Source organism: Littorina saxatilis, linkage group LG12 (genome assembly GCF_037325665.1).
Source record: "Littorina saxatilis isolate snail1 linkage group LG12, US_GU_Lsax_2.0, whole genome shotgun sequence".
Taxonomy (NCBI): Eukaryota; Metazoa; Mollusca; class Gastropoda; order Littorinimorpha; family Littorinidae; genus Littorina; species Littorina saxatilis.
In genome coordinates this window covers 12267993-12289773 of record NC_090256.1, presented here as the reverse complement: position 1 = coordinate 12289773, position 21781 = coordinate 12267993, and the positions used below count along the sequence as shown (strand labels likewise).

Sequence of the window (21781 nt, the reverse complement as noted above, 5' to 3'; positions counted from 1 at the left end):
TGTGAACGTGACTCCCAGTGACCTCTACACTTTGACGTCTGCTTTGGTGACCTTTGACCTTTTTCAAGGTCACAGGTATGTCTTGAAGGAAAAAAATTGAAATATCATATCTCTGAAACTATTCATCGGATTTGATTCAAACTTTATAGGATTATTCTTTACATCAAATTATTTACATCTGTATTGTGTTGTGAATAGCAATTTCTTCCTGTCCATCTGATGCCTCATATAATATTCAGAACTGCGAAAGTGACTCGATCGAGCGTTTGCTCTTCTTGTTTTTTTTTAAACTTTTTTTCTAATGTGTACAAATTAAACCTACTTGACAGGGAAATAAGTGTGCGACTCCGGCGCTTTCGCTTGCATTGCGTTTTTTGCACTTGTTTTTGTGTGTTTTTTTGTGACAAATGTGATAAAAAGTTATAGGATCGGCCCCTAAAAATAGGGTAGGTCGGGTTACCGGAACCACACCTATTTTTTTTTAGGCCTAACTATGTTGTGAGGCTGCTATAATGACCAGGCAACCTCGCAGTGCATATATGTTTCACAGTAATGTCACTGCTTGTTTTGTCATACACTGTGATTCCTGTAATGAGAGAGCACCCTATGCACTGAACAAAAGTGTCCCTTATCTGCAAGTGAAAATTCATAAAAGGGATATATATGGTTGGCAGACAAAGGGTCATCTGAGGTCAAGTCCATAAATTTGGAGGTTTTGTTTCACAAGAACAGTCTTTCGGTACAGGTGCCACTGTGATGACAAACTCGATCTTTCCAAAAGGGTTAAGTTTTTGTGTCAAGGTCAATGAATATTAGATGCCATGCTTTTGTAAAATGACTTTGTGATGTTAATCCTACAAGGCACAGAAATTAAAATGAAGGCTTGAGAAAGTCTTGGAACAAACCATCCTCAAAAACGATGGACAGAATGTAACCTTTCTTTGTGCGTTTAGCGTTTAAAATCTGTTGCATGTACACTTTTCTAAATCTCACATTATACTTAGACTTTGATGTGTATGTTCATGGTGCCCATACTTATGTACAAAAAATGTGTAACACGCATTAGGTTCTTGATAATTAAGTTGATCCTGGGAATAAAAAGCTCAGGAAATCAGAAGAAGAAGAGAAGAAGTATCTAAGTTAGTATACATTTTGTCTGTCAGACATGTCTGTTTGGGCTGGGCGTGACACTGAGGGCTGCCTCAGGAGAGAAACACGACAGCTCTGAGCTGGACGCCATTCAGGAACTGATCGCCACTCTTGTGGAGGCTGACTCCGACTACAGACCTTCACTGGAAGTAGCTCTTATGGTGAGTGTAGGATTTATAATGATAATGATAATGATAATAATAATAATACATCATATTTTTAGAGCGCATGTATCCAGGGTTACTCCTTGCTCATAGCACTGTACAATCATTTTGGAAAAAACACATACACAAAGCATTACATTGATGGCAATTTCCCGATTAAGCCCTGTGTGAGGTTTGTCGTCATACATGAATGAACCTTAAGCTACTCATACACTGTGCCGAATTGCTCTTGCGAATAGCATTTTCTAATAATTCACAATGATCGGGACATGGTCGCAAGACTAGTTTCGTAAATGTTCTTAACTATTCCTTACAATTTGTCTCTTGTTTTGAACATAGCAACTTGCTCCTAATATTCGCAAGGAAGTCATATTGCTATTTTTTTTCTCTTCGCAACGTACTCGTTAGTACTCGCAAGACATTTGTAATCATCGCAATGTATTCGTGGCGCTAGCAAGCCATTCGCAACCATTCGTTAATTATGCCTGAAGTTACATTGTGCCGAATATCCTTGCGAATATGAACATGTTGTATTCGGCAAAAAAATAGACACATGCATGGACATGAATAATACAGAAAATTGAAAGCCTTACCAATCCTTGCGAATGTTTTACAAATGGTTGCGAGTGCTTGCGAATGTGTTCCGATCATTGAGAATACATACGCATCAAAATCGCCGTTTAGTTGCAAGACGTTTGCAAGATATTCTTACTGTTTTTAAAACATTCGCAAGCAATTGCAGTCACTCGCAAGCATTCGTAAGGCTTTCGCAACATTCTTATGAATTGGGAAGAAATGGTCAAAACATTCCTGAGAAATTCGTAATGAATTTGCAACCATTTGCAAGATGTTGGCAAAATGTGCACGAATAAAATCCTTACGAATGCTTGCGAGCGCTACGCATACCTTTACGATGATTACGAATGGTTTGCGAATACTTACGAGTACGTTGCGAAACATTCGGAATATGACTTCCTTGCGAATATTAGGAGCATGTTGCTAATGTTCGCAAACGGAGACGAATGGTGGCGAATGGTTAAGAACATTTTCGAATGTCTTGCGACCATGTCCCGATCATTACAAGTTATTGGCGAATTCTATTCGCAAGGGCAATTCGCCAGAGTGTAAGAGCAACATTACGAACAATGCAAATTGCATACTCGTTTTATTCGGAAAATGTTTGCAAGCACTCGCAACACTCGCAAGGCCACTTGCAACGTTCGTAATAGATCCGTATATGGATTCGTATACAATCGCAATGATCGGTAGACATTCGCAAGCAGTCGCAACCATTCGTATGACATTCGCAAGGATTCGTAAGCCTTTGATTTTTCTCTGTTTTTTCCTGTCCATTCGTCTCTTTTTTGGCCGACTACAACATTTTCATATTCGTAAGGATATTCGGCACAGTGTAAGACAGGCTTAACAATAATCAGTCTTCTTTTCAGAAACTGATGTCACTTCCATGCGGCCATTTTAGGAGATAGCCTGGTTGATGTGTGCATGTCTGTATTCAACAAACATTTGGATCATATTTGGATTCTTGTGAAGCAGATACACCCCTGATACCAGCTGTGTTACACAACGCTACCCCTACATGATAAATAATACACCGCACATTGCATAGTTATGCCAGAAAAGAATCACTGCTGGTAACAATTTTTCCTGAGAGTAATACAACTGAACTGTCAAGAACACACGAGCAAACTCTTTGATGTAAACTAAGTGGTGATTTTGCTTTTTGGGGTGTGTATGTGTGTGTGTGTGTGTGTGTGTGTGTGTGTGTGTGTGTGTGTGTGTGTGTGTGTGTGTGTGTGTGTGTGTGTGTGTGTGTGTGTGTGTGTGTGTGTGTGTGTGTGTGTGTGTGTGTGTGTGTGTTTTTAATTCGTTTGCTTTTTAATCATTGTTTATCTGTCAACATTTTCTCCATTTTATCTTAAAACTGTATCTTAAAACTGTTGGCTCTGTGTGCAGGCTTGTGAGGAATTTGAGAAGCAGAGCAGCATTGACTCAAGGTCAGCGTGTCATGAGATCTACATGGATGCTTGCGCCCTGATGGTGAGGCTGCCTGGTTAGATTAAATTTAAGCTTTTCTTTTTCTTTTTCAGCACAGAAACAGAGAAAAAGATTGTGTAAGACATTAGCAAAGGGATGTAAGCGCTCTATATAGCTGACACATGCAACAAGGGTAAGAGAGATCAAGTTATGCAGAGCCAATTTTAAACATGCACCTGACAGAATAACAAGCATTGAAATAAACAAGCGACTTTCATCCTTGTGATCAAACATTTCACCGGAGGATGAAAGTTGTTTAATGTTCATTTCGATGTTTGTTATTCTCTCAGGCGCCAGGAGATTGGTTACACATATCTCACATACTCGTCTTTTGATTCTTAAATATTATCACTAGCGCTCTGCCTTATTTTGTTATTTCAATAATACAGTAGCTTTATTGCAAATTGTGAATCTGTGTGATGTACAGTAACAGCTATTGTGTTTTCAGCGTAGCAATAGGGTCCGATATTTAGACAAGAGAAGTATAATGCCGGCAAGTCGAAGACGAGTCGCACTATACTTGTTCGAGTCTAAATATCGGACCCTATTGCTACGCTGAAAATACAATTGCGATTATATAGGTGTTCTGACCTTGATTTGTTGTTCCAAACTTACAAAATGACAGTTTTTGTGTCGATGCGTTGATCTCAGGTTTTGATAGCAGACGCCGTTTCTTATGCGCGTTAGTTTTGTGCAGGCGCCACACTGACTTTGGAAAAAAAATCGACAACACAGCTGTTAAACAGCTTTTTATTAGTTCATTCGTATACAACAAAAAGAAGTTTTTTTAATTTTGAACAAGACTACTTATGAAGAAGACCAAAACACAACATCAACGGAAAATACTAGAAACAACTGAAGAACTAGGATGCAACAAGGGGAGGAGAAGAGAACAGCTAATCCGTACAACGCGAACAGACGGCAGCGAAGTTTTCAGTTTGGTGAATGGCATTTATACTTGTCTCGTCATGAAGCGAATTTTTCAACCTCAGTTATAAACGACTACATGAATGTTAGTGCCATGGGTTGAACATCAATACTTCAGAGGGGAATTGGGGTATTTAGTGTGGAGTTACGAGATAAGAAAAGCCGAATGCGAAAGTTTGTGTCAGTTGGCAACTTACTACATCTTTCGACTTTGGGCATTTTGTGGTGTTTAGGGACAGAAAATAATTGGTTTTGTCCTGTTTCATCAGGAAGTTAGCAGAAAAAGGGTATGCTATCGACATTTGTAAAGCTGAAAAACATTCCCGAGAAGAATTTCAAGCTGTCAGTGTGTGCTGTTGTCGATTGAAACATCGTGTGGTACAGATGGGTAAACCGGAACCATGCGTCTTTGTTAATGTCAATATGCTTTTGGATATTGGCAAAAATGGCCAACTTCCGTAGCATTATGCTTTGATGATCGGAAGAGACCATCCAATCACAGCCCCCGAATTCCCCCATGTGTCCATCAGAATAGCTATATTATTTCATATTTTATATCTGACACCGCCCAAGTATTTTTTATTATATAGGCGAGGAAACAAAATTTGTGAGTTAACGTTCAGTCTTAATAGTTTGTTGCAGAGTTTGCTCCCTAGTGTAAGGAATTTCTGTGTGAAGTACATGTACTTTGTGTCAAGTTGACTTTTGTGCTTGAAATATGAAGCTTACTTAAACAAATAATGTGTCATTCAGCTTTGATTGTTCAATGTTTTGCAGTCAAGTCGAGAGCCCAAGAAATGTGAAGCTCCCTCTCTAGATTGTTCAATGTTTTGCAGTCAAGTCGAGAGCCCAAGAAATGTGAAGCTTAGTTAAACAAATAATGTATCATTCAGCTTTGATTGTTCAATGTTTTGCAGTCAAGTCGAGAGCCCAAGAAATGTGAAGCTTAGTTAAACAAATAATGTATCATTCAGCTTTGATTGTTCAATGTTTTGCAGTCAAGTCGAGAGCCCAAGAAATGTGAAGCTCCCTCTCTAGAGAACGACTCTGAAGCCACATTGGCAGAGCTACAGGTGAGTGGAATACAACTTCTTCTTCAGCGTTCCAGAATTGTCTGGTTACGTGTGAGCTTGTTTGTCCATTTGGGTTCCCCACACTATACTCTGAGAGCATAGACAGCTTCACTCCGCTTTCGTTGAGTAGGTATGCTGGGTATTTTCGTGTTTCCATAACCCACCGAACTCTGACATGGATTACAGGATCTTTTCCGTGCGCATTTGGTCTTGTGCTTGCGTGTACACACGAAGGGGGTTAAGACACTTAAGCAGGTCTGCACATAAGTTGACCTGGGAGATCGGAAAAATCTCCACTCTTAACCCACCAGGCGGCAGCGACCGGGATTCGAACTCACGACCTCCCGATTAGGAGGCCGAGCACTGTTGATATGTTTGACTTTGTTGTTGTCAAGGATAAGGAGGATTGTTAAATCTTTTTTTGGGGGGAGGGGGGGGGGAGTTCATGATCTTTTGCATTGGGTAAATCGATCAGGGTTGAAATATGCTTAATTGTTGTTGTTGTTTTTTTGTTTTTGTTGTACTGCTTCTTAATAATCATTTTGATATTGATTTTTTGTTTTACAAGCTTTTGTTTTTCTTTAGTTTTTTATTTCTAATTCTCCTTCCTCTTTGTGCTCAGACGACGTGGACAGAGCTGGACGACACAGAGAGGGAAGGCGTGTTCCTAGAGGATGGCATGGAAGCGGCAGAGGAGGAGCCGTCTCACACAGACACGGCAAAGACCTCAGCGTTCCATCCCATCCACGCCAAACAGCCTGCACCAACAGCAATCACAGGGTCGGCTTTCAAGCCAGTACCTACCAAACCCAAAGCAGGGGTAGCTAGTAGTGGTGACCTTGGGAGCTCCAGACCTCGCTATCCTAGCGCTTTCTCCTCCCCAGCCACACACTTCAAGCCCATCATCCTCCAGGCTTCGGCCCCTCAGGCCGGTAATCAGGCCGGTGATCAGGCCACTGGAGAGGTACTGGAGGAGGTGGAGAAGGAGAAGAACGTTATGCGCAAGCTCAAGGAGATCAAGAAAAACTTGCTGAAGCACCGACCTCCAGGCAGCCTGTCCAAGGACGTTGAGGTCGATGACGGCAAGCCTCCGGTGCCAGAGAAGCCCAAAACTCCGAGGACGACCAGCAGTAGCAGGAGCAGCCGGAAGAGTAGCGGGGCCGGAGAAACTTCTGGAGCCTTGGAGAGCTTTCTCCAGCATTTGCAGAGTAGTGGTCAGATGCCTGACACTCAGAACTTGGCTCTGGCTATTGCACAGCATCTGCAGGCCCAGATGGGGTCTGGGGGTGAGGCTAAGAGTGATGGAGCAAAGCCTGCAGTTTCTGCTTCTCATAGCTCCCAGCAAACTGTAGACAATGCGATAAGTGTAAAGAGTTCTGTTGGTGGTTCGCAGCCTGGAGTTCCTACCGCTCAAGTTTCAGGTGTTGATGCAAAGCCTCCGCAACAAAACAGTGGTTTGATCAGTCCGCCAGCTACATCCACAGGAGCAGTACCAGCACATGATTCTCATACGGCGATGTCTCAGCAAGTAGCAAGTTCAGTCCCTGTGTCGCAGTTAGCAGGACCAATACCAGCAATGAGCATGGCTGGCATGACTCAGCCCGGCTACATGGACCAGAGCTTGCCTATGCCAGTTATGCCTTTCAGCGGTGGAGTCATGCCAGGACCGGTACAGTACCAGCTTCAGCAGGATCCCCGCACAGGACTGCTCCAGCTGTTTCCGGTACCGGTTTTGCCTTACGGGGCTCAGCCCTGTGCCCCTCGCAGCCCGCGCACGCCTGGCAGTGATCACGCTTACAACCCTTGGCAGCAGCCAGTAACGGTTAGCCCTGGTGCTGGGTTGATTGCCGACTATTCTGTGGACAGTGAGGATACTGGATACAGAAACGCCAGCAGGTCTAACGCCAGCAGTCGCAACGCTAGAAGTCTCATACAGAAGACTGCAGTACAGAGGGCCAAAAACGCTGCCAGTGCTTCCACTTCCCCCACCGGTTACCTCTCAGACAATGGTGCCAATCTCCCCAAATCCACTCCCTATTTGGAAGATGACTCGTTACCAGATTCCAGCAGTGTGCGAAGAAGAGACAGTTCTCGTCACAGACGTTCAAACAGCTCAGGCGCGTGTGTACTTCAAGATAACAGAGTGCAAGGCGTCAGGGACACATCCGAGGGTGCAATCAGAACTGAAGATTTTCAGGTGGGAAAAGTAGACTACTCAGGGGCGGGCTATCCAAACAGCAGAACCAAAGAAAGAAACATGAGCGCACACTCGAACAACACACCTCATCGCTCCGTGTCTCAGTCTTCCTCTCCTTCCCCGTCCAAAGACAGTGGGATCTGTGTGACTCACAACTCCTTGCTGGCTTCGCAAGTGAGCAGCGCCAGTCTGATGGAGCGGTTGCTTAGCAGCGAGAGCCTACGCCACCAGCAGACGGTGACGCAGGTGTTGCACATTCTGAACCAGGGTTTTGGTGACCATGGGCCGGACAGCTTTCACAGCGAGGAGATTCTGGGTAAGTATTTGCTTCAGTTTTTCTTGAGAACCAAGTGAACGTTTGTGGGATACATCAGATAAATCACAGTAAGATTGTGCTTATAAAATACATGTTTTCTGAGTTTCTGTCATTCCTGTTGATGGCTCTTATTTAAGCAAGTTGTCTGCTTTTGAATTAAGACGCTTCTCGGTTACTATTGTCTCACTGGGCTTAAGATGCCGTTCTTTTGAGTCAACAAAAACACAATTTTTCACAGTGCTTATTGAAAAGATCTTGTTTCTCCTTATATTTTGTTTGCTCACCACAACCAGTATTAAAAGCCCTGTTGGACTGGTATATTTCTATTGCAGGTAACGTTGTTCATTTTCAGCTGTTGATTGTGTTCTCAGGAGACCTGATTTTGCATTTGCAGCGGAGTACGTTGTTTCCCTAGCACACCTGAAATGGGACACATTCATGCACGCTGTGACAGAGAAATACTCCAACCTATTCTGGAGTCATACCTTGTTGGTCAATCTTTACCATGCTGTTAATGAGCGATCATCAGCCAAGTAAGAATGTATAAAACTCTGTGTGAATGCATCTGTGTTTGTGTGTGTGTGTGTGTGTGTGTGTGTGTGTGTATGTATGTATGTGTGACTGTGTGTGTGTGTCTGTGTGTGTGAGTGAGTGTGTGTGTGTGTGTGTGTGTGTGTGTGTGTTTGTCAGTGTGCGTGTGTGTGTGTGTGTGCAATCATGCTTGCTAGAAAGTGTGTGTTCCAGACTGTGTAGTGTCTATATATGTGAGAGAAAGATAACAGAGTGTATGTTTACATAGTTGTGCCTGGATACAGTGTTCTTGAAAACACTGTGCAGCTCCAAATTCATAAAAATCTTGCCGGTGGTTAGCTTTCTTAAATTCTTCTTTCAGATCCTCAACCAAAATTCCTCCGGTGTCCAGATCAAGACCTTATGACTACAGCGACCAGGAGGCTTTACCTCAGTTGCAGAAACCTCAGGTTGATTCACATAACAGGAGACGCTCAGTGGCCGGCTTTGCAGGACGGGAGGGGGAGGAAGAGGGAGGGGAGCCTCCACCTGTGTACCGGGAAGGTGTGCAAGGCGCTGAAAGTGACCAGAAACAGGTGAGAGAATCTAAATTGCTGTCAAGAAAGCATGACAGAATTAAGTCTCAGTTTAAGTTTGGTGCAATTGTTTGCGAGATTTTGACATCCCACACACACATATACACACACATTTGTTTAAAATTGATGGCCATAATTGTTTTCCAGATATATAAATTTGTCTCACTGTTTCATGATAAGGCCTAAAAAAAAAAAAAATAGGTGTGGTTACGGTAACCCGACCTACCCTATTTTTAGGGGCCGATCCTATAACTTTTTATTACATTTGTCAAAGAAAAAAAAAAACGAGTGCAAAAAACGCAATGAAAGCGAAAGCGCCCGAGTCGCACACTTATTTCCCTGTCAAGTAGGTTTAATTTGTACACATTAGAAAAAAAGTAAAAAAAAAAAAAATGATTGCCTACCTACCTACCCTATTTTTTTTGGCTATGTTACCGTAACCACACCTATTTTTTTTTTGTTGGCCTAGTCTCTTTTTAAGCCCTCAGATGGGGTCAGAAGTCTATCAATTTGTTCGGTGCACGGACATTTTGTTCAGCCCTGTTTGCAAACAGATTTCATTTTGTTTTTCTTTCTTTCTTTCTTTCTTTTCTTTTTTTCTTTCTTTCTTTCTTTCTTTCTTTCTTTCTTTCTTCTTTTTTTCTTCATTAGTTATTGATTGATTCATTTACTCACTTGTTTGGTTTGTGTCAGTTCATAAAATGTTTGTTGTTGTTGTATACACAGAAGGGTCACAGAGACAAGGCTCAGAGACAAGCTAAGGAAAGAGAAGACTCAGGGAACGCTCCCTCCTTGGTGCGAGTCATGACCAACGGACGATACATCAGTGGCCGGAGCGAAACCTCAGACTCCACAGACAACGAGCAAGAGGAGAAACGACGAAGGTTCAAGAAACGTTACGAACTGGATCGAGCCAAAAGCACATCTCTGCACAGTATTCCTGGTACAGCCAAATTCAGTCTGCCTCCTGAGCAGCGAGAGTATGGTTCAGAGCAAAGAGACTCTTCTGGCAGTAGGCCAGTTTTGTACAACCAAATGTCACAGCCTGAGGCCAGTTATGACGTGAAAATGTTGGACAATCGTAACAGAAGAGAGGTGGGATTGAGTGACAGTTCAGGAAGGTATGTGCAGTCTGAAATGAATGCTTCACCCCTTCCTCGTGGTTATTCTCCATCAAGCTTCAACAGTCTTCCGCGGGCACCAAAGCCTTCACAACCTCTTCCTCCTCCGTATTCTAGAGCAGATGCTAGAGACGCTGTGTCCCCATCGTGGTCTGGTGCAGCACGCTTGAACTCTTCATATCCTGGAGTCGATGGACGTGGTCCACATTCTGATGCTTCAGGAGCAAGAACGGCTGTAAGTCCCGGAGTGACCAGACCCTACCCAGGTGCTGTTTCTCACTCACAGTCGTCTCACCAGCATGTGCAGGGGTCAGGAGTTGGGAGAGATTCCAGGCAGCAGAGACCCGACTCTCAAGACTACAGAGACTCCCCAAGCCAGCAGCACCAGGCTGATTCACGAGGACCCCACAGACAGTTGTCGCCCAGCCAAAGCCACCCTCCAAACCTCAACACAAGCGGGGGGTCCTACTCTCCAGCCTTCAGTCAAAGCAGCAAAGACAACAGCTCAGGATACCTTCACCCAGACCAAGCTCGCGCCAGTAGGTCTTCATCCATCTTAGAGTCGCAAGGCTTTGTGTACGGACAACACAGAGAGCCTATGGGAAAACCTCCCTCTAGCGCCAGTCCTAAGATCCTCAAAAACCTCACAAACACTCACTCACATCTAGACAACACTAAAGGAGAGCCTGTGAACAAAAGAGCCTCACTTCCTCTCCGTACTTCTCCCGGTCGAGCAGAAATCAACAACAACGCTCGTAAGCTAGCCAACGGTGGTAGGGATGTGAAGAGCATGGTGGGGCTGCCCAAGAATCACGAGCGCAGCCCTGTGCGCAGAACGCAGCACAAAGCCAAGCCTCAGTTAGCGTGGGACCAGGAGATCGCAGAGTACAGGAAGAAGGGGCAGGTGGTGTACCACTCCGCCATGATACAGCTCAGCATGACCGCTGAAGTGGATCGCTTCATTCATGATGTTGTGAGTGGACTCTGTTATTGTTTTGTTTTCTTTTACACAACAATGCATGTCTGTTTGTCCTGAGATCGCTTGTCGATTGCTTCATTCATGACGTTGTGAGTGTGTTTTTGTTTTCTTTAACACAATGTATGTCTGTTTGTCCTGAGATCACTTGTCGATTGCTTCATTCATGATGTGAGTGGACTCTGTTATTGTTTTGTTTTTGAACACAACAATGCATGTTTGTCCACCTGTCTCTGCCTGCCTGCTTCTCTATGTCACCTGTCAGTGTTTCTTCTCTCTTATTTTATTTAGTCAAGTTTTGACTAAATATTTTAACATCGAGGGGGAATCGAAACGAGGGTCGTGGTGTATGTGCGTGTGTGTGTGCGTGCGTGTGTGTGCGTGTGTGTGTGTGTAGAGCGATTCAGACTAAACTACTGGACCGATCTTTATGAAATTTGACATGAGAGTTCCTGGGTATGAAATCCCCGAACGTTTTTTTCATTTTTTTGATAAATGTCTTTGATGACGTCATATCCGGCTTTTCGTGAAAGTTGAGGCGGCACTGTCACGCCCTCATTTTTCAACCAAATTGGTTGAAATTTTGGTCAAGTAATCTTCGACGAAGCCCGGGGTTCGGTATTGCATTTCAGCTTGGTGGCTTAAAAATTAATTAATGACTTTGGTCATTAAAAATCTAAAAATTGTAAAAAAAAAAAAATATTTATAAAACGATCCAAATTTACGTTTATCTTATTCTCCATCATTTGCTGATTCCAAAAACATATAAATATGTTATATTCGGATTAAAAACAAGCTCTGAAAATTAAATATATAAAAATTATTATCAAAATTAAATTGTCCAAATCAATTTAAAAACACTTTCATCTTATTCCTTGTCGGTTCCTGATTCCAAAAACATATAGATATGATATGTTTGGATTAAAAACACGCTCAGAAAGTTAAAACGAAGAGAGGTACAGAAAATGTCAATTTCACTGCCTTTGCCATGAGCGGTGGACTGACGATGCTACGAGTATACGGTCTTGCTGAAAAATTACATTGCGTTCACTTTCATTCTGTGAGTTCCACAGCTACTTGACTAAATATTGTATTTTCGCCTTACGCGACTTGTTTTATCTATTTGTGGTAATCGCTGTGTTTGCTTGCATCTTGCATAAGATTAGCCTGCAGGCTCCAATATTGTACATCAGAGTTGACTATTAATTGAGTCTCAGTTTCAGTTCTGTGCAGCTGTGAGCCCTGGCATTCCAGAAAGAAAGCATATAACTTGGAAAACAGCGTATAGTTTTGTTGTATTGTGTTTGATTATGTAGACATTTTTAATCACAATTTACATTTGTGGTGCTATGTTTTTGTCAATACCTTTTGTGGGAAAAATTATAACACAGTCATGTTTGTTGTCAGGATAAGGACAACAAGGCATCCATTACAAGCAAGCTGGCGTCCGTTGAACAGGAATTGACGATGCAGCGGAGACAGCGACGCAAGAGTCAGACTTTCTACAAGAAACTCACAGAGCCTGGTGCCAAACAACCTAAAGGTCAGTTTTACCCTCCCTCGAGTGCCCCCTCCCCTCCTTCCTCTTTTTTAGCTTATGAACCATCTCCCCACCTCACACTGTTTTAATGTTTTGTTTGTGTTTTGGTCTTTGTGTGTGTGTGTGTGTGTGTGTGTGTATGTGTGTGTGTGTGTGTGTGTGTGCTTATAGGGAGTTTTTTTGTTTTTAAAAATATGTTAATGATTATGAATTAATTATAACATTGTCCAAGTTATGACCTGTGTGATATCTGTGTATTATTGATTTGTTTCAATATGTTATGTACATTGATAGGTAAGCAACTTTGTTCATTTTAGTTTTGTTAATTCATAGATTGGACTGGAGAAGAAAACAGCTGCAGCTTATATTGGCACATGTCTTAAAGCAATTGTTTTTACTGTAGCTTGGATAATTATTTGCGAGTACATGCATTTTTTTGTTCAAAAAAATTGTCAGGAGAAAATGGTGTTGATAATTGATAAAAAGTAAATATTCGCCGTAATGGCTTGAGATTTACTGGCCGATGTGAATGCGTGATATAGTGTGTACAAAATTCCATCTCACACGGCAGAAATTAATATGTAAAGCGCTTAGAAAACGTCAAGCGCTATATAAATCTCCCATATAAATAAATAAATAAATAATTTGCAATGGTAGTAATCTTAGGTTTGTATACTGCTTATAATAATGCAAGCTTCTAAAGTATTATCAGTGTTCCGTCCTTAAATCAGATAATAATTAATTGTTTCTTCTTCTTCTTCTTCTTCTTCTTCTTTCTTCTTTGTTCATGGGCTTAGACTCCCACGTTCACTCATGTTTTTAGCACGAGTGGATTTTTATGTGTATGACCGTTTTTACCCCGCCATTCAGGCAGCATACGTCGATTTCTGGGGAGGCATGCTGGATATTTTCGTGTTTCTATAACCGACCGAACTCGGACATGGACTACAGGATCTTTTCCGTGCACACTTTGTCCTGTGCTTGCGTGTACACACGAAGGGGGTTGAGTCACTTGCAGGTCTGCACATAAGTTGACCTGGGAGATTGGAAAAATCTCCACTCTTAACCCACTAGGCGGCAGCGACCGAGATTCGAACTCACGACCTCCTGATTAGGAGGCCGACGTCTTACCACCACGCCACTGCGCCCGTCACTTATTTATTCTTGTTCTAATCCAGGTGAAAACAAGAGTGTGGTGAACCAGGTGTTGAAAGACATGTCGGAGATGACTGGCAAGCTTCGGTTCCTTGAGCTTTGTCGCACACATTTACAGGTAAAGTGCAGATACATTATTATTTCATTAAAGATGAACAACAGCGATTGAAATAAACCGAGACTTCTCTTCCTGACCCTCTCTTCCAAAATAAAACCTCTGACATCAAAATCGAACTAAGGTCGAGAAGACGTCAGATTAACGCGAATTATGGCATCAATGTAAACATTCTGTCGCCTCATGCATGCATGTCTTCCAGAAACTGACAAAGAATTTCGAGAATGAAGATTGTCTCTGTGAATTCTGCATATCAGCAGGAGACAATTACTCTAGGTTGTGCATGTATTAGTATCGTATATCATTAAATCACTGTTCAAGTCACAGAACACTCATTTTATTCATCAGTATGGGGAGGTTTATAGGGTCATATAATTCTTTGTGCAATAGCGGTCTAGATGTTTCTGTAAGTGTGACAAAATTGTCTTCTTGTTGTACTAGCAGGTCTGTCCTTCACATTAGCCTGAGCTCTTACTTACTTTTAGATGTGGAAGCTGACATGAAGCTGGAATTTATATATTGAAAGGCTATTTTGAACAATTCTTTTTTCTATCACAAAATTAATTGTTATTCAGGAAATGTTATGGAAATTAATTTTCTTCTGAGGGAAAAAAGTCATATTGCTGGGCAAGAGAGGGCGTGACAATTACAGCATGACTCAAAGCTATTCCCCTGCTTTAGCTGAGGAAGTTTTGTTTTCAACATTAAAATCACACAGGAAAATTGTTTAAAGGGAGGTAAGCACCCTGCCCGTTCCCTTGTGTTTTGAGTGCTTACCTCCCTTGCATTGTTTCGAAAAAATACTCGCAGTCACAGTTTACATGCTTAATTCCCTTAGCTATTTTCTCATCAGCATGACTGCATGTTCATGAATATTTAGATGATGCTGGCAGAGCTGTATGGCCTGGACACCTGCTTCCTTCACACCCTGGTGACCAGTGGCAGCGGGGGAGAAGAGGGGGGAGTGGGAGAGCCTCAGCCCCTCGTCCTGCAGCCGTACCTGGAGAATCGGCTGCTTCAGTTCCAGACAGTGCGAGAGGTGACCACTGGCTGTGAGGTGCAGGTTCTGCAGGCTGGACATCCCCAGGGGCTACTGTCTTACCTCTTTTCCTTGTAGGTCTAGCTTACCTGCTGTGCTTTTTGTTACGTTTAGTCAAGTTTTGACTAGATGTTTTAACATAGACTGGGAATCAAGACGAGGGTCAAGGTGTTCTAATGCAAAATTTGATTTCTGTATCTTTCTGTTCTTTAATGTTAAACTATATATCTTTTGTGATCAAAACAAGAACTTCTTGTAATGTAAACTGCCTAATTGAACCCTGAAGAGTTACATGCTTGTAGTCTGTTAGTTGTGTTAAAAACAATGTTATCTCATTATCTTCAGCAGAACTGAACAGATTTTTCTGGTTAAAGTTCATTTACCTTTTGCCCAATTAGTTGTTGAATACTGATGTTGAGACTGATTCCAAATGTTCACAAAGTCAGTATACATGTTACATACCTCAAAGGCTAGACAGGCAGAATTTCAAATGAAATTTGTGAAGGTGTTTTTGTTGTTATTTTGGTGTTAAATTCAGGCAATTCAGGTGATATTGAGACATTTTCTTTTCGCAGGTCAGCTTTGAGTGATGGCTACATTCATCAGTTCCTGTTTTGCTTCCGTTACTTTGTGAAAGCTGATGATGTGTTCACCTTTATCACCCAGACGTTTATCTCTGCCCGCAAGTGAGTTAGATTTGTACTGTCTGTGTTGTGTCTGTGTTTGTTTGTCTGTGCATAGGTCAGTGCACACCGGAGTGCCCGTGCACACATGATCCTGCATGATCCTGCATGTGTATGCTTTTTTTTTGCTCGGAATAAGTTAGTCCCTTGCTTGCAATTTTAGTTTTTATTCTTGGAGAAAAGAGAGAAAATATCTATGCTGCTGTACTTTCATTTGTGCTTTGTTTAGGCCTCGGTTTGTACATTCTTGCCTTTACCTTCCATGAAATAAGGGAACACTTTATGCATGCTTCTAGGGGCAACCAGAGTGACGTGAACATTGTACGTGCACAGCAGAGAGCGTTTGACTTGCTGCAGTTCTGGGTGGAGGGCTACTACAGTCTGGACTTTGAGCGGAATGAATCCCTGCTGGACCAACTGGAAGCTTTCATCATGCAGAGAGTGAGTGGGTTTGAACAGTTTATTTATGAACCACTCTGGAACTCTCTTCCCTTCTCTGTCAGACACATATATATATGATTATTGTGTGAACAGTAGATGTGGTGATTTGTGTCTGTATGATTAATTTGTTTTTTTGTACTTTTAATTGTTCTATTCTGTATATATATGTTCTTTTGTAAAGGGCCTAAGAGCACTTAAAAATGTCCAGTTATTATTATTATTATTTATAGTCTGCTTTTGTTTTTTGTGTTTTCTGTTTTATCGTAATTTCTAATTAACCTGTTTGCTGCCAGGACATATTTGCATATATGTCGTGCCGAATTCACGGTATTGCTGAATTCGCGAAATCAGCAACATTTTTGCCCATTTTATGTAATCGGCAGCGTTTTGCCGAAAACGCGTAAAGGCTTGTAAAATGTGCCCATTTTGCCAAATCGGCAGCCCGTTTTTGGCTTTAAAGTTTTCAAATGCCTGGGGTATCATCACACTTAGACAGCTAGATACTCAGATTGATAAATGTTGCAATAATCGATAAGTTATGGCAAATTATGGCCAAAAGTGTAGTTTTCGTGCATTACCGGAGTTATATATGCTTGACACAGACCAACACAGACCATTAAAAACCAAAATAGGGAGGTAAAGTAATGTTAATGCAATGTTCTGGTGACAAAAAAAGTAACAGGCTGGCTGCCACTTTTGCGAAATGGACACATTTTACAAGCCTTTACACATTTTCAGCAATTTAACACTGCCGATTTCACGTAATGGGCAGCGTTTTGCCAATTACGTGAAATGGGCAAAAATGTTGCCGATTCTGCGAATTCAGCAATTCCGTGAATTCGGCAGGACACATACAAAGCATTACCTGTATTTACCTGAAGTGACGACTTCCAGTGTTCCCTTGATGTGTGAATGTCAATACACCACATACATATGTGACCCTCCACCACGGGATGAGTCGCATGTCATCTTTGCATCATTTTAATATTTTTGCATTGTCCTAAAGAGTGTTTTATGCTCTATCCAGTGGTAAAAACCGTTTTAGAAAATAGTGAAAACTGTTCGAGTTATTAGCCTGTGACTAAGGTGACCCTCACACTTTTACCACAGTCTCCCCGGACTTATATTAAGCCTAGCGCAGAACCGCGCAAGGTGACATGCAACTCATTCCGTGGTGGAGGGTCACATATGCACACACATCGTCTTTTGTTTTTCTTCTTCTGTTGTTGTTTATTGAACGGTTTGGTGCCTGTAAAAGCATGTTACCGAGGACCTTACCTGATGCCTTACCGGAAGCCAAAGGGTTAAAGGCACAGTCCTTCCTGTAGGAACAATTAGGCTCATCATATCTCAAATCTGACCGTTTTGTGTACATTTAGCCATACTTTCTAAAGAAGGATTCAGCAAAAAAAGTATGTGTCTTACATGACCCACGCCATCTGAATTGGGGTAAATAAGGCTGATGGGGTCTATGTCGACCAAAAGAGTGGGATTCCCTGTAGGTGGAGTTCCTGGAGGGGGATTCCCTGTATACAGGGAATACCACAGGATTTAGTTCCTGTAGCGTGTCGCTGATATCGCTGAAAGTCACGTGATGCTTGGCGACATCGGTAGAATTTGATGTTTTTCAATCTTTTTTGATATTTCTTAGCAATTCGAGTATGCATGTTTGCAAGTTTTATTGAAAAACTCCACCCTGTGGGATTCCCCCTCCAGGAACTCCACCTACAGGGAATCCCACTCTTTTGGTCGACATAGACCCCATCAGCGTTAATAAGGGAACACTTTACTGTCTCTTTGCAAAGTATGGGATGGACACGACCCACGCCAACCAAATAGGGATAAGCACTGTAAAATGCCTTCTTTAATTCCATATGGGTCGTCCACGGCCAAGAACATCCGGACTGTGTAGTTCAAATGACGTCATTGTTTATTTGTTTGTTTACAAAGATAACCCTTTTAAAAATGTGTGAATAGGGTTAAGTTCTATGGTGCTTGAGGATTACGTGAAGTCTTAATCAAGAACTCCCAATAGTTTTAGAGATACAGACATTTTTGTGAGGCTCTGGGTCGCCCACGACCCAGGAAGCACGGTGACACCACTAGCTTAATTTGTTTTATGACCAGGTTGAAGAGGGCAAGGACGGCTCACAGAATCTGATGAACTTGCTGTACGCCTGCCACCTGGGAGAGAACACAGAGCTGGTCAGTCAGGCCGACGACTCGGACGACCATGACGAAGTGTACTACCTGCATCTGGCTTCCCCCAAAAGGGTCAGTTGATCATGATGCTTTAATTGACTTTTTGTGTGGAAAACTTCTTCTGTACTGCAAGCATCTACAATGTACATTTGTGTGTGCATGTATAGGTGCTATGTATATGTTCTTTCTGCATGGCAGAATTGTTAGTGTCTGCAGATCTTGTGGGTGCATGTGGCTTAGTGTCCAAAGCTGAAAAAGTCAAACAGCTGTTTTGTTAGCGTTCTGGGAAGCAGAATGCTAGCTGGAAGAAAATGAAAGTCTGAAGCAAGGAAGTCAATAATGATCAACCCATGGTATTGGTTGCACATGTCTTTGAACTTTTTGAGGCAGTGTTGTGTGCAGCGTTTTCATAGTGCCATGCACCCATGAATTGGATTGTAACTTATGTTGTGTGACCCCCACCCCCTCCTCCCACCCCCCCCCCCCCCTTCAAATATAGGGGTACTTGCGATGAAAAAACACATGTGGGACCAGCAAAAGTGTAATGACAGGTGTAATTTGGTCAAGATAACTGATGAAAGGGACAACAAATGATATCCTTGCCATCGAGAGGGGTTCACTAGTCCGAGGGTTGTCTAGTCCGAGAGGAAGTAATCGTCAATCATTGACTTCAATTCTTCTTCTTCCGCATCGAAAATGTTAGCTGCTTTGCAAGAATCAGCAGAAACGCTAATCTTTTCTCCATTTTCGCAGTCAATCGCAACCATAGATCTATGATTGCAACATACGAACACAAGCGGTTAGAGAGGCATTACTTCCCCTTAAGACCGCTTCGACCAATCACGAGTGCTATTTCAGCCGAGAACGGACATTAAGTTACCAAGAAAGTTTTCGAAAGTGGCTTCTGATTGGTAGAAGCCTCTTTCTTGTTTACACCCAAAGAATTGCGTGTTAAACTTCATGGTTGGTCATGACGATGGCGTCTCCTGGAAGGACGACTCCTGGCCCTGAAAGAAGAGTATCGTCGTGGTGTTTGTGACGTGGACAGTTATTGGCGGGCTGTGAGCCATCTGGTGCATCACTACTGATCGAGGTTCTATCTTAACAACAACAACGAGAATGATGAATCTTTGATTCCCGAAGCAAGGTTATACCGTGAAATCAAAAGTCACACCCAGCAGTTTCCATTTCTCATTGATTATTATTTCAACTGACAAGGGGTTTCCTTTTTTCAATTTATGCATGGATAGTCATGCGTATGTGTGCATTTCCCCCAAGAAACTTAGTTATTTTCATTGCAAAAGACCATTTTTGATTTTTTTATTTGATTTTTAATTTTTGAATGAACAAAGGATATTCAATTTGATTTGTTTTTATTTTGTGTGTGTATGTGTGCGTGGATTTGCGTGTGCGTGCGTGCGTGTGTTTTTCACTGCTGTGGGAACCAAATCGAAGAATATTCTCATAAAAACACTGAGTTGTTTTCATTCAAAAAGATAATGTGGTGTTATATATTTTGACTGAAGAAATCTCAGACTATTTCCCCCAAGAAACTTAGTTATTTATATTTTGACTTAAGGAAAGGATATTAAATTTATCAGGATACCGCCCCGACTGGACAATTATGAGATCGAACTGCCTCCGGTTTTTAGTCATATTATATTGCACCTCGGGTTTCCTTATGCCCGTGAGGGTCAATTAGTTATCCCACCGACCTGAATTATGGAGAGAATCGAGCCTGGGTTGTACTACAGCCTCACACATAATTTCATTGAAATCGGTTCTCAAACATCGGATATCTATTTGCGGACAGACACACACACACACACACACACACACACACACACACACACAGACACACACACACACACACACACACACACACACACACACACACACACACACACACACACACACAGAGACAGAGACAGACAGTGAAACCTATATACCACCTTTTAAGGGGCGGTATAATAACTGGAAAATCAAGCGTCTATATAAGTGAACCCTCGGACTAGTGAACCCTCGGACTTAAGTGAACCCTCGGACTAGTGAACCCTCGGACTAGTGAACCCTCGGACTAGTGAACCCTCGGACTAGTGAACCCTCGGACTTAAGTGAACCCTCGGACTAGTGAACCCTCGGACTAGTGAACCCTCGGACTTAAGTGAACCCTCGGACTAGTGAACCCTCGGACGTAAGTGAACCCTCGGACTAGTGAACCCTCGGACTAGTGAACCCTCGGACTAGTGAACCCTCGGACTTAAGTGGGACGTTCCCGTGGGGCCTTGCAAGTGACACTGTATTGTAATTAACTTCTTTTTTGATCATTAACATGTGAGTGGCTGAATGCTTGTATTCTGTATGTGTTGGTCTGTATTTAGATTGGTTGTATATTGTGGTTATTTGTGCTCTCTCCTCTCATTATAGCAAACCCGGACTGAGCAGCTTATGGAGGTAACTAAATGCTGAAAGCTGTCACCAAGTATCACTTGATTAATTTGATTAATTTTATAATTTCCTCATTTGTCATTTCATACATCCTAATCATCACAGTCAAGGATGCAGGTCTGTTGTTTCTGTGACTGTACTGGACAGTGACTGAGTGATTGTATATTGCACAGAAATGATCAAAGACAAAGATGGACTTGCAGGAACAAATTGTACTGCGATGAAATTTAGAATGGCTCATGCTTTGGTAATTTTTCTGCTCATGAAATTAGGGAACTTGGAAGAGAATTATTTTTCAACAACAAAAATTAGAAAAAGAAAAGTTGTGCTAAATACTCCAATTCTAGAGCACTTTGATTTCATTTTGATCTTACTCTTTAAAGAGGGTGTGATGTATTTTTTTGATTGACAGTCACAGATTCAAAATGTTCACATTAACCCATGTCTGCAGGTCATAGGACTGCCACATACCTTCACAGCTTTGTATGTTTGTTTTTGTTTTGTTTAGTTTTTGACTGAATTATGTATTTATTTGTTTCTGTATTTTGTTCTGTTCATTTGTTAAAGGCTGTGTACAGTACTTCATGTAAAAATGCCGTTATGTTCATTTGTTAAAGGCTGTGTACAGTACTTCATGTAAAAATGCCGTTATGTTCATTATCTCAGATCTGTCCAGACTTTCACATAGGATAAGACCGGCACGGTTGGCCTAGTGGTAAGGCGTCCGCCCCGTGATCGGGAGGTCGTGGGTTCGAACCCCGGCCGGGTCATACCTAAGACTTTAAAATTGGCAATCTAGTGGCTGCTCCGCCTGGCGTCTGGCATTATGGGGTTAGTGCTGGGACCGGTTGGTCCGGTGTCAGAATAATGTGACTGGGTGAGACACGAAGCTTGTGCTGCGACTTCCGTCTTGTTTGTGGTGCACGTTATATGTCAAAGCAGCACCGCACTGATATGGCCCTTCGTGGTCGGCTGGGCGTTAAGCAAACAAACAAACAAACATAGGATAAGGTCATCCTTCCACTTGAAATGGACACATGCAGACTGGAACCCCCCATTTTAAGACCTCGACAA

At 42.2% G+C, this 21781-nt stretch overlaps 1 protein-coding gene across 2 annotated transcripts in view; it reads left to right on the top strand.

The window, feature by feature from the left end:
* The window catches only part of LOC138981266 (uncharacterized), a 53185-nt gene that overhangs the window by 20516 nt on the left and 10888 nt on the right, over nt 1-21781 (top strand). The window contains exons 9-22 of one of the 2 annotated variants that reach the window (XM_070354107.1): nt 1164-1310; nt 3288-3371; nt 5294-5368; nt 5991-7881; nt 8276-8414; nt 8774-8987; nt 9714-11081; nt 12492-12627; nt 13803-13897; nt 14775-15007; nt 15509-15619; nt 15913-16057; nt 18185-18331; nt 20687-20713. In XM_070354107.1, the coding sequence (XP_070210208.1) occupies nt 1164-1310; nt 3288-3371; nt 5294-5368; nt 5991-7881; nt 8276-8414; nt 8774-8987; nt 9714-11081; nt 12492-12627; nt 13803-13897; nt 14775-15007; nt 15509-15619; nt 15913-16057; nt 18185-18331; nt 20687-20713 (4812 nt within the window). The remainder of the gene's footprint in view (nt 1-1163; nt 1311-3287; nt 3372-5293; nt 5369-5990; nt 7882-8275; nt 8415-8773; nt 8988-9713; nt 11082-12491; nt 12628-13802; nt 13898-14774; nt 15008-15508; nt 15620-15912; nt 16058-18184; nt 18332-20686; nt 20714-21781) is intronic. The other variant, XM_070354108.1, reaches the window with a different exon arrangement.